The 13,357-nt window shown below is 35.8% G+C and overlaps 1 protein-coding gene across 1 annotated transcript in view; it reads right to left on the reverse strand.

Annotated features, from left to right (window-relative positions):
* LOC117342772 (retinal guanylyl cyclase 2-like) overlaps positions 1-13,357 on the reverse strand; it is a 135,630-nt gene that overhangs the window by 33,973 nt on the left and 88,300 nt on the right. Inside the window, exons 3-5 of the mRNA XM_033905014.1 lie at positions 3,958-4,042; positions 2,579-2,681; positions 486-602 (exon numbers count right to left, since the gene is read on the reverse strand). Of these exons, the coding sequence (XP_033760905.1) occupies positions 486-602; positions 2,579-2,681; positions 3,958-4,042 (305 nt within the window). The remainder of the gene's footprint in view (positions 1-485; positions 603-2,578; positions 2,682-3,957; positions 4,043-13,357) is intronic.

The raw sequence follows: 13,357 nt of genomic DNA on the forward strand, positions 1-13,357 counted from the left end.
TTGGAATGGTAAGCTATATTTCTGTAACCGATCTGACCTTTAATTAAGTGGTCGGCCCTTTTAGGCTCTTGGTTCTGTCCCCTTAGCGAAACATAAACCATGTACCTCTAACATGTATAATGCCACCGGATAGGACGTCATGCCACCGTGTCCTTGTGCAGCTTCTCAGTATGACAGTACTATTCAAGCGTCCGTCATCCTCAGATTACATCCCTAACTTCATGTTGTGTTCATAAAACTAAGACGCATTATTTATTTATTTTGTTAGGATATGTTCAGCGTTTCACAAAATATAGGTAGTAAAAGATAAACAATAAGAGAAAAGAAATTCTCAAGACCACACGAACATACCAAGAGCATAGATTGCTTTTGTCCAAGTAAAGATGAAATTGAGACAAACATACATGAATAGTAGGATAAGATTGGTAGTAATACCATCATTCCAGTAATTACTACCGCGTAGAGGTCAGCACTAACGATATTACCTTGTATCGGGCAATCTCAGAAAACTCTGTCCACTCGTGTAGGCTGATCAACGATCGGCTGGACTTCTCTGAAGCCTTAAGTAGGTCCGGTGGATCTAGGAACCCGCCATTAGTTAGCTGTGTGAACAACATATTAAATTTAATATCACATTTACAAAATTATGTATATCGTTCGAAAAATGGACCATCAGTATATGTAAGTTGTCTAATAAAATAACAATAAAACCAACAAAAATATATAAGGCATTCATCAATAAAATCTCACAATACCAAGCAAAAGATGGAAGCATATGTCAGCAGATTTATATAACCGTGGTTATGGTCAATGATTAAAGGTAGTGTTATCATTTTGGTGTTTTATTTATGTGATCTAAATCACTCGAGATTCAGGATTATATGTTTTAGTGTCAATAGATAAATCTTATTCGAATCATGATTTTTTGCGGTTTAGAATTTTAGAAACTGACTAATTATCTTCCCAAATAATAATTTTTTTGTTTATCAATTTTTTTTTTTTTTAAACTCAAATTCTATGACTACACGTATTTTGATAGACCAACTTAAATGTAAAATGTAAAATCTTTCGGCCAATTATGTGTCTTTCAAGTTCAATCAACTGATACTTTGATACATTTCTTACAAAGCATGTTTAGTCGGGATTCAAATAATTTGATAGAAATGACCTTTCGATATCCCGAGGTAAGACACGTGTCAAGCACATATTTTTACAAGTGCGTGACAGCTTCAATGTAGCATGCGCTTTCCGCCAGTTCCTCTGAAAAAAACACCATTTAATCAGCACTGGTCATCATGATCACAAACTACGTCAATGCGATTAATTTAATACAACTCAAGTCGATTGTATGGAATCAAGCTGTCCTGAGTTCAAGTAGATCGTGATGTCTCTGCTTCAATTGCTGTATTTCAATGAAAATCACAGCCGGTCGTTCTCACGCGATTGAAGGCGACAACACGCCTGGCAAAACTGGCATGTTGAATTGTTGTCCGCGAGTCAAAATGAATTTCCCCATTTTCGTTTTAGGCATATGATTTCAGTTGATATAAAATACAATGGTGAGAACTACACCACAGCGTAAAAACACAAGGAGAGAAAAGGAATCGTATATTTCCGAAGAGGCAATCTCAGAAATGATCACGGCACAAGGAACAGGAATCACGAACACTAAGATGGGCGGTAATGATAAACCTATCCTTCCTACATGTGGTCAGCAAGTTAATGTTATCATATGAATGATACCACGTTTCTATGATAAAAGGCTAAGCAAAGGTATTTACGAACTAAAGGGAAATACAGGACTTCATACACGAAGAGACAACTAGCGTTGTTATGGATACACCACTTATTTAGACATTGTCAGGGTCCCCTTACTGAAGGACATACAGGAAAACACACTCCAATATTATATTATGCTAACAAAGTAGGTTATGTTTTCTGTGCATGGATTTATAACAGTATTTCATACAAGCAGAAATATATAAATACATGGAAGAACTTCGAAACCACAAATCCAATAAAACGGATGACTAAACTATTTCCCAGCTGTATCAGTATGGGGATTTTTACGTGGAAAATCGCGGTTAACATTCAATTTCTATATCAGTACGTGTTACGATTCGCGATGGCTTCCCATTAGTATCTATATATTGTTTGGTACCTTACTCCGTATTTCCATGCAGATAACTAGCTTCTTTTACGGCTGATTGTGGAACCGATAATATCATCGTTAAGCGATCTAAGTCGTATCCTGAGGTAAAGCCTGGCATCAAAATTAGGTATGGTAATAAGTGCATTCCAACTCATGATGTTCTGAACAACAGTACACAGAGTACGTAAGCACTGACTCTATTTACATTTCATGTCAATGTACAAAGGATTGATATAGTGTTATACACTTCCTCAATATCAAACACAATTGTTTCTCGTGACGCTTTTTATAGACAAAAACATAAATAACTGTATCTGATGTTCCTTGTTCTTTCCTATAAAAGACATGCGTGTAATAAACCGAATCGAACATATATTACACAATGCGTGACATCTTACTCTATTGTAAACCACAGAAGCCTCATACCTTTGACGTTTTGATATCCTTTCTGTGTAGAAACGTCAGATCATCCGGTTCTAGCAGTACCTTATTGGGTCCCTTTGTCATCAATCGCTTGGTTTTCCGCCTCCTGGAATAACAGTTTAATATATAAATATACACTTATTCCATCAATATTGTAATTGAGATATAATAGGTTTGGTTTGGTTTGGTATTGTTTAACGTACTCTAAGGGTAAGGTCATTTAAGGACGGCCATCCCTGTATGGTTTGGTTTGGTATTGTTTAACGTCCTATCAAGGTAAGGTCATTTAAGGACTGCCTCCCCTGTATGGTTTGGTTTGGTATTGTTTAACGTCCTAACAAGATAAGGTCATTTCAGGATGGCCTCTCCTGTATGGTTTGGTTTGGTATTGTTTAACGTCCTATCAAGGTAAGGTCATTTCAGGACGGCCTCCCCTGTATGGCTTGGTTTGATATTGTTTAACGTCCCATAGACGTAAGGTTTTTTAAGGAGGCCGTCCCTGTATGTTTTGGTTTGGTATTGTTTAACGTCCAATCCAGTTAATGTTAATTAATGTCGACGAGGTGCGTAATGACATGATCAGGCTATACTAGTACTTTGTAACTCGAATACCAAAGGTATGGTGTAACTTGCACATTCAAAAAAAAAAAAAAAAACGCATATTGGGATAATCATAATAACTATATATCTACATTTGAATTATATTGTGTTAAACATTCATTGTGATGTTATCCGTAACTTACCATTTCCTTCGCTATACAAAAAATTACTATAAACAGTTCAGTTTCTGCTTTTCATCATAAAGTACATATATAGCATACAGAGATTTGATAAAATGGGTAAAACATGACTTATGATCGTTGTTAGAACCGTTTACATTAATGGTTGTTCTTAGTAACTATTTGGTCACTATTTGTCTAGGATATCGGCGGTATAGCACAGAATTTACACCGAAAGAAGCACAGGCAGAAATAATATTTTTCATCGAATTTGATATTTTTTGTTTTCTTTTTTCTTAAACTGATAGGATCAAAACATGTTTTACGAGGCGTGACATTCAGAAACAGATTACAAGAACGCGTGATTCCCCTTGTAGGTAAGTTGACTTTTCAGAAGATTAATGATAAGGTTAAAATTTAAATTCATTAATTTATAGCAATGCGAAACAAGTTATATCAACTCCTATTAATCACGGCTGTTGGCTTTGATGGAAACACGCGCTGGGGGTCTTCCTGTTGGAGTACACGGGGAAAGCTAACGTGGTCGGGCAGGTGACCCACTACCTTTTCACATCCGATCGGGGAATCAAACCCTGGCCGCTTATGTGAAAAACAAGTGTATTACCACTTGTCACTTCATCACCAAGTAAGGGCGCGACTTACCACAGAAGAAACAAAACGATGGCTACAACACCTCCAAGTGTCGCTAAAGTCAGAGGGATCGCCACTGCAAGCATGATGTTGACTCCTGTGGGAAATAACCATACAAGCTAAAAGTAATGATATAAGTAACGGGTCAATCATTCATCATATTAAAACAAAACATGACAGGTGCTTTTTAGAGGGGAAATGTTTTATATGTCTTCCAGATGAATTCAATTGCATTTCCTATTGAGGAATGTGTACCACTCCAATTTGTATAGTCATATATTTTCTATTTTGAGTTTCTTTAGTGGTATATCATAGCCTTTCCCAGTTATATAGTTCCTTATAGGTGGCGTTGACTGACAATTGTGAAGAATCACAGTAACTGGCGCTGAAAGGCGTACACTTCATGTATCACTTTCAGATTCAGTATGAAACGAAACGGGAAAGAATGTGCATTGATAATAATTGTATCTATGATAATTTATATTTGTATTAATGATAATTGTATTTATGATAATTGATGAAATGAATTTGTTTTGATAGTAATTGTTTTTATGAAAATTTATGATATCCGTATTGATGATAATTGCATTTATGACAATTTAATTTTGATAATAAAACAGATAAACAAACATTGACAGATAATGGTACAAGCACGGCGGTAAAATCGATATATCAACGACAGTAAAATTACAAACCTTAGCAACCGGTAGTTATTGACAACTTTATATATGTATTGTATACTTCACTATCTATATCCGAAATTCGGGGACGTTTTTGATGGATAACAAAAGGAAACCTAAAGTTTAACAAATGACACATGAGCAATTCTGGTCATAATTCACACAGATGTGGGGATACTGTGCTTGTCCGTAATGACGGAAGCTGTCATGGTAACGATCCTCCCATGTAAGAAATACTGAGTGGGAAGGTGCTACCTGGCGAATGTCATCAGTAATGTGCCTCTAACTTCTCGATTTGTCGGATGTACCATCCATCTCTTACTGACGTCAAATCTATCATACATGGTCGAGTTTTATTTATCAGAACACACTGTATAGAGGATTGTACAGAAGACAAATAGGATAATAATAACAACTTAAAAAGAAGTTTGACTTAAACACACGTTAGAGCCAAATAAATCAAACTCCACTCTAGAGCTGTTCCGTCATTTTTGTTTCTAAATTCAAATCATGTTACAAACTTATATTATTATATTTTATCAAAGATAAATGGCATATAATAATGTGTGCTTTACGTTAGTATCTTAGCCAGTGCTCGCGGATGGTGGGTTCACTGACCAATGCATTAATAATGCAAAAGAAACAAGCATTCTGTGAGTATTGCTAAACCAATACATGTCCCCTACCGGTGCCCTCAAGTTAAACAGAGAAAACAGTTAAGTCCATAATATGGAAAAAAATCAAAAAATGAAAATAATTGTTTCATTTTTAACCGTACAAAAGTAATGGTACACATCCAAAGAACCTCTGCAAAGAATCAGCATCCTTATACCATTATTAAGTGAATAGTGTGCCATTATAAAACTTTAACCAAAACTTTAACCTGAAGAATACAGAGAAAAAAGTTAAGTTCATAATATGGAAAAAAATCAAAAAAATGAAAATAATTGTTTCATTTTTAACCGTACAAAAGTAATGCTACACATCCAAAGAACCTCTGCAAAGAATCAGCATCCTTATACCATTATTAAGTGAATAGTGTGCCATTATAAAACTTTAACCAAAACTTTAACCTGAAGAATACAGAGAAAAAAGTTAAGTTCATAATATGGAAAAAAAATTCAAGAAATGAAAATATTTTTTTCAGTTTTAACCATACAAAAGTAATGCCACACCCCAAAGAACCTCTATACAAAGAATCAGCATCCTAATACCATTATTAAGTGAATGGTGTGCCATTATAAAACTTTAACCAAAACTTTAACCGGACGGACGGACTGACGGACGGACGGACGGACGCAGGCAAAACCTATAGTCCCCCGGTTTCACCGGTAGGGGACTAATAAATTCCGTGACAATGGTTATTCTGTCATTAGTTCTTAAATCAAAGTTATATGTGCCTGATAAGACATCAAGGCATTGATTTGAAGATTGTTTTTGAAATTCACAAATTAAATAAATTTAATCCTCCACCTGTCGACGGAATTATTCATATGATAGTGGTAAATGTTTTACATAAAAGTTTACCCATAAGGAGTACAATGTATTATTGTTCTGCACATATGTCAAGTCTCTTTAACTTTAAAAATACCTTACACATGTATACATTTTATGTCACTGGGAGACATAAGTGATTTTAAGACATTTACACAAGAACCACATTGATATATTTAACAAGTCGGTTATCTTGCCTATGTTAACCTCTAAGCATGATCTCAGGCCAACTTTCGACAAACACTTTTGGTCAAAAATATCAGATTGATGAGTGCTCCAGAAAGACATTGCTGGTATGCCGACACGAGGCACTCGAGCTCTGTATGTATTACCACATTCGTATTTAAGTATGCTCTCCGCACCTGTCTCTGTACTAAATCTTTTACTGTTCTACACAACAGACGAACATAAAATACACAAGGAGTTAAACAGAAATGTCGCCCACGAAAATTATTGATTAATTCAGGAAGATTAGAATAAGTGTTAAAACCTCAGTATAATTCTGTATCAACCTTATCTTCTTATCAAAGGTTTCTTTTGTAAAATTCAATAAACAAAATTTTATTTCTATTCGTTGTAGCACAATATCGGTTATACGAAATAACAAATTCTGATGATGTCGAAATTACAGTAAATCTAAGGATAAATCAATATAGCGAATCGGAGTGTTTACCGGATATAATTAATTGCGACACTATATAATATATAGCCTTCTCATTATACGTATCAAATCTATAATGTTGGCGATCATCAGGACATGGAGAGACATACTAGGCTGTATTTGTAAGTACTATCGATTGCTTATTTAACACTTAATATGTTCGATCGGTACATTTATTTATCAGTGTATTGACAGGTGAAGTTATATGTCATGTTATACCTCACCCACGGTTAGATTATAACTTCCACAGTAGGTCAACAAAGGTGATATTTCCCACAGTAAGTTATAATCCACACCTACACAATATTCATTAATTATGTCATAAAGTTTAATGGGCCAAGCAGTCACAGGTTTAGGCATCTTACCGAAATACTAAAGTTTTAGTAGTAATTTAACTTATTTTAAAGAATGTTTTGAAAATAAGATGTATGATGTTGTTTTGCATGTTAAACAATTACTTTAATTATGTATTTAAACATATTTTGTTTTTGTTTTTTGCTTTATTCAATAAACAACAAGAATGTGTAGACGTAAATTATCTCTTTCACTCTTTAAACTTGTGCAGATTTGGGATGTTTATTGACTAGATTTACACAATTTTATTATCTAATTGATTAATTTTGACTTGACCTGATTTGACGCCCGGAAGGAATTGATTCATTAGCAGATATCATCAGACTAAAACACTGCACGTAATTGGAACGTGATAGTGATATGTAGCCAAATGCGCGTGACACACGTTTATTCATTACGCCGCAAATAGAGAGCATCAGCAAACATATAATTAGTCATGCCTTTCGTGTTTTTGCTAACCTACATTTAAATCCCGTTTATTCTTTAAGATTCAATTAAATGGTTGTGCCAGGACTGTATTAATGATTTAGCAAACGAAAACGTCCAGCAGCAGAACTTGCAAGATACCAATATCTAATGTATTTCTTGATATATTTTTTTTATGCCTTGAGATGCCTAGTTTTTTTCTAATTTTTGAGTTGTAGTCAATATTATGAAATGAATAATAAAAAAAAAAAAAACAACCTAGAAACTTTGACCAAATCCAAATCCAATGAAGGACGATATACTGTACTGTTTGACCCAAGGCTTCGCTCTAAGAATTCCATCTCGACCTCAAAATGGAACAGTTTAATATTATTGTTGACATACATTTTACATAGATTTAAGTGTTGCAATGGGGCAAAAGATCTCTTCAGTGTCTCGTTGATATAGGATCTACTGCCGACAGTCGTCTCGAAATACACCTAACTACTGGTATCTAGGGGAACGCCAACAGCCAGTCATATGAGGACTTGTCTCGTAGGGAACACTAACAGTCATAACCAATAGAAGATAATTAAACGTCAAAAGGTAAAAATAGACCCGATGTTCTCCAAAAGAGGATGCAAGGGAAGACATATCCGATGCCCTCTTTGTAGGACCCAACATTAATTCTGCTGTATGGCACTAAATGTTGAATACAAGGGACGAGTGAAAGTGAGTCGCTACAGAATCAGAGTCTCTCTTCTGTGCGTGGTATGAAGGGGACATGAAGGAGTACATATGTACTTTCATACAAATTAAAGGTGATAATTGCTATATTTTTTAATTTACATGTTAATAATGACGTTCATTTCGAAGAAATATTTTACGTTAGCATATCCTAATAAGACGTAATTTAAATAAGGTAATTTAAAATTCACCACAATGATTTGAGTGAAAAGATATTAGAAAAAATAAAATAAGTTTGATTTCTAGAATTGGAAAAAGACATACGATAATTGACATCTCAACACCCAAGAAGAGTGTTCAGTTATCGCTTACATTATAATGCAAAACTGAAGAATGCATATAGGAGTTTCATTTTACTAATTTCACATTTTTGAAGATAATAAGATGTGAGGTATGGAAAGGTAGTAAAACTATCGTGAGGATTTAATTTCCTTAATTGGTCATTTAAGAAAACAAGGACTTTTGCAAACACTAAAACAATCCATTACAAACGTCCCAATATATTATTTTTATGTATAAATATATTTGTTAATGAAAGAGCAAATTCGTATTACTGTTCTAGTTTGCCTAATTATTTTATGCGATAAATTTGATCACGTGCAGGGCTGACAAAAGACTGTATAACCCGCTTGCGATCGAGTTGCCCGAGTTGGTGTTGTCCCTCTGCTGTTTGGACTTATTAGCCCTTTCCCATAAGTTCCGAGTCAAACAACACAATAACAAACAAACCATGTCCGGAGAGAACATTAACCATACCACCTGTGTGTGGGTTGTGTACATAGATTACTGGATGGTAATGCTTCACAGCTAGGAACATATACACGATTACGGTGTTTTTATCGAATAATCAAATGTCCAAAATTAAAAATGATTAAATCAGGTTAATTACTGGGTTTTTTTCCTAGTTTAAATCAATGTATCCCGATATGTTTAGTTTATCACACTTGTGACTTTTTATACCCCCGCAACGAAGTTAGGGGGTATACTGGAATCAGGTTGTCCGTCCGTCCGTCCGTCCGTAGACGCATTTTGTCCGGACAACTCCTCCTAAACCGATGGGTCGATTTCAATGAAACTTCACACACATATTAATGATAATGTGTAGATGTGCATGGCACCTTCTTTTTCTCAAAATTATGGTTGCTATGGCAACTGGTCACTATAAACAGGTTTTCTGATAAGAACCATAACTTTAAGTTTGTCCAGACAACTCATCCTGAACTGAAGGGCCGATTTCAATGAAACTTCACACAAATATGGAGGACCATATGTAGATGTGCATCTCACTTTCTTCTTCCCAAAATTATGGTTGCTATGGCAACTGGTCACTTAATTACTGGGTTATCTTAATTTGGCCTCTAATTAACAGTTCCAATTCACCATTGACTCGTGTAGATTGCGGGAGTATTAGTCAGCCATCCTGGCGACAGTTCTAGTTAAATCTAATTCCGAGTTCATATATAAATGTGTTTTAACCTGTTAGCCATTACTCTGACCACATGCAAGAGTGCGACAGTACTGATCCCTAACAGGTTTTTATCGATAACTCGACTCTAGGTGGTAATGACACTGACGTACTTAGTTATGTCCGTCGATCTACTAGATATGGTGCCTTCATCTTATCTATAAAGAGCCGGGAAAACGTAAATGTCCGCTAAAAAGCAATTCAGTGGTGTGGTATTTAAACTTTTACTTACACAGACAGTGTGTAAACTCCGTCACAAACGGACAACGTCACCTAGGAAACATATGTTTGATATACTTTAACACCTGATAAACAAAAACGAATCAACGCGAAATGTAGCGAGTTGATGGTATAACATCGTGAATTCTCGAATGGCATTATAACAGCTGCCTCTGCCCTATACTTTGTTGTAGAGAGAAGGGCTAACAACAGGACGTTCATAAAACACCACTACTCTATTAGTAAACATCGTTTGTGTTTTTGTCGAGTTCTCTGTGTCATGTATTCGGTGATTGCATTCACCATTTGTAGAGCTAGCGATAACGGAACATCAAAAGGCATGTGTCATAACTTACAAATAATGGCCATTGTCATATCACAATGGTAACACATTCCTAATAAATGAAGCTTCATCAAATTGGCCATTAAGGAACTAGGGGCAAACAGCTGGATTCGTTATAGGCAGATATATTGGAAAATTGTCAAAGGCATCGTCTTACATCTTTAGGTTTGAAGGTTGCAGAGCATAACATAAATGTTTATAGAACAGCGATTTTAAATGAAATAAACTTCAATTCGTAACAAAATCAATACAGCTCAGCACATGACAATGACTACATGCTTTCTTGTGAACATATAAGCAATAACGTGTGTGAACAGGAACTAAATACATACAGTGCCGCTCATTGAAATAGATTATTAAAATCTAACATGGGTATGTTCCGTGGTAAATGATGACGTTACGTCATTGTGAGCAGCGCCATATAGCACATGCCGGCTGTCTTTATCCCCCTGTGTGAGATCGATTTATCTTGTCCCTTGCAACCGCCGGATAACCCTGTGACGTATGTGAGTTGTTACATAGCTAGCGTATTTAGATGTTATCCTGCCCCACTCTCACAGCCAACCTGGTCATAACCAACGTTACAGGTGGCAATCCACAACTCAAGTTTAGTAGAAATCCGGTTTAAAGGTTTAAACAGATATGTTCTGTGAAAGGGCATAATCACAGAAGAAACAGTACAAAATATATTCTTGACAGGAATTTAATACTAATCGCGCATTAAATCGCTTTAAACTAGCACATGTAACTTTGTAGCCCTATCACTACATACCTTTTTTACCTTATATGTCTTATCAATCAAATATCTAATAACTGTTACCCACTTTAAAGATGGTATAGTAGGAACAGCTCGTAGATATGGTAGTCAATTCAAATTATAAATCCAATTACAATTGGTGGTTAATATAAGTTAATAGGTTACAAAGCTCCATCAGGTAGAATTACCAGATGATATTGAAGCCCGACCTACAATGTTACTGTCTCCCATAGTTCACGTATACTTTGGATGTATACTTTGGCGAGATGAACCAGATTTTTGTTATTAGTGTTTATGATATGACTACATTGATATACCATTTCGTTATACAGGAGACAACTACTATATCGTTCAGGACTGAGCTTCCAATATATCCACACAAATTATCGTGTGGATTTCATGTGTATGTCATTGATTTAAAAATAAGATAAATGATTTAAAATACAAAGAGTTAAACGAAAAATCCCCTTAAAGAATGCGTTCCGTATATCGTGCGCTAACAATATAATAATGACATAACATGTATTTCTGTATTTGTCTGAGCTTGACTGTCTTTTAGAGTATAGGAAACCCGAGACATAGCTATGAAATGATCCTTATACGGTCTAATATTTCTATTTACAATCTCAATTTCGATATTTGATTGATTACAATGGACGTTCCTGAGGGATGAAATAATCTTAATAAGAACCCGTATGACGACGAATGCAATTATGAATTGATCAACCCGTTTTGCCTGAAAAAGAAAAACCTCACGGAGTAAATCATTTAAGAGAATTTAATTTTCTATTATTAAAAGCAGATTATTTTATATTGGAATCCCTCGTAATCCCAAGAAAATCACTTCAGCTGAGGCCTCTGGCAAATAGAATACAGGAACAATTTTCAGTAATAAGATATAATGCTCACTATTGATTTGTATCTGGGACAAATTTAAAACTTGAAGAATCATATAGAAAAAATCAGAAGAATCAAAGCAAAATACCGAATGGAAAATATCTTCAGTAAAAAAAAATTGATATTAAAGCGACACCCTTAAAGGAAAGCATAATGGGGGAAAACAGTGTTATCATCGCGAAACAAGGACAACTCCATCACCGATAATACCGGATGTGTCACAGCGTCATCTAACAAGGGAAACTCTACCACCGATAATACCGGAGGTATCACAACGTTAACTAACAAGGGAAACTCTATCACCCATAAATAACGGAGGTATCATAGCGTTATCTAACAAGGGAAACTCTACCTCCAATAATACCGGAGGTATCACAGTGTTATCTAACAAGGGAAACTCTACCACCAATAATACTGGAGGTATCACAGCGTAATCTAACAAGGTAAACTCTATCACCAATAATAACGGAGGTGTCACAGCGTTATCTAACAAGGGAAACTCTACCACCAATAATACCGGAGGTATCACAGCGTTATCTAACAAGGGGAACTCTACCACCGATAATAACGGAGGTATCACAGCGTTATCTAACAAGGGAAACTCTATCACCGATAATACCGGAGGTATCACAGCGTTATCTAACAAGGGAAACTCTACCACCAATAATACCGGAGGTGTCACAACGTTAACTAACAGGGGAAACTCTACCACCGATAATACCGGAGGTGTCACAGCGTTATCTAACAAGGGAAACTCTACCACCGATAATACCGGAGGTATCACAACGTTATCTAACAAGGGAAACTCTACCACCAATAATACCGGAGGTGTCACAACGTTATCTAACAAGGGAAACTCTACCACCGATAATACCGGAGGTGTCACAGCGTTATCTAACAAGGTAAACTCTACCACCAATAATACCGGAGGTATCATAGCGTTATCTAACAAGGGAAACTCTACCACCGATAATACCGGAGGTATCACAACGTTATCTAACAAGGGAAACTCTATCACATATAAAAGCGAAGGTATTACAGCGTTATCTAACAAGGGGAACTCTATCACCGATAATACCGGAGGTATCACAGCGTTATCTAACAAGGGAAACTCTACCACCGATAATACCGGAGGTATCACAGCGTTATCTAACAAGGGAAACTCTACCACCAATAATACCACAGGTATCACAGCGCTATCTAACAAGGGAAACTCTACCACCGATAATACCGGAGGTATCACAGCGTTATCTAACAAGGGAAACTCTACCACCAATAATACCGGAGGTATCACAGCGTTATCTAACAAGGGAAACTCTATCACCAATAATACCGGAAGTATTACAACGTTATCTAACAAGGGAAACTCTACCACCAATAATACCGGAGG

The sequence above is a fragment of the Pecten maximus genome, chromosome 14 (assembly GCF_902652985.1).
Source record: "Pecten maximus chromosome 14, xPecMax1.1, whole genome shotgun sequence".
In the NCBI taxonomy this organism is placed as follows: Eukaryota; Metazoa; Mollusca; class Bivalvia; order Pectinida; family Pectinidae; genus Pecten; species Pecten maximus.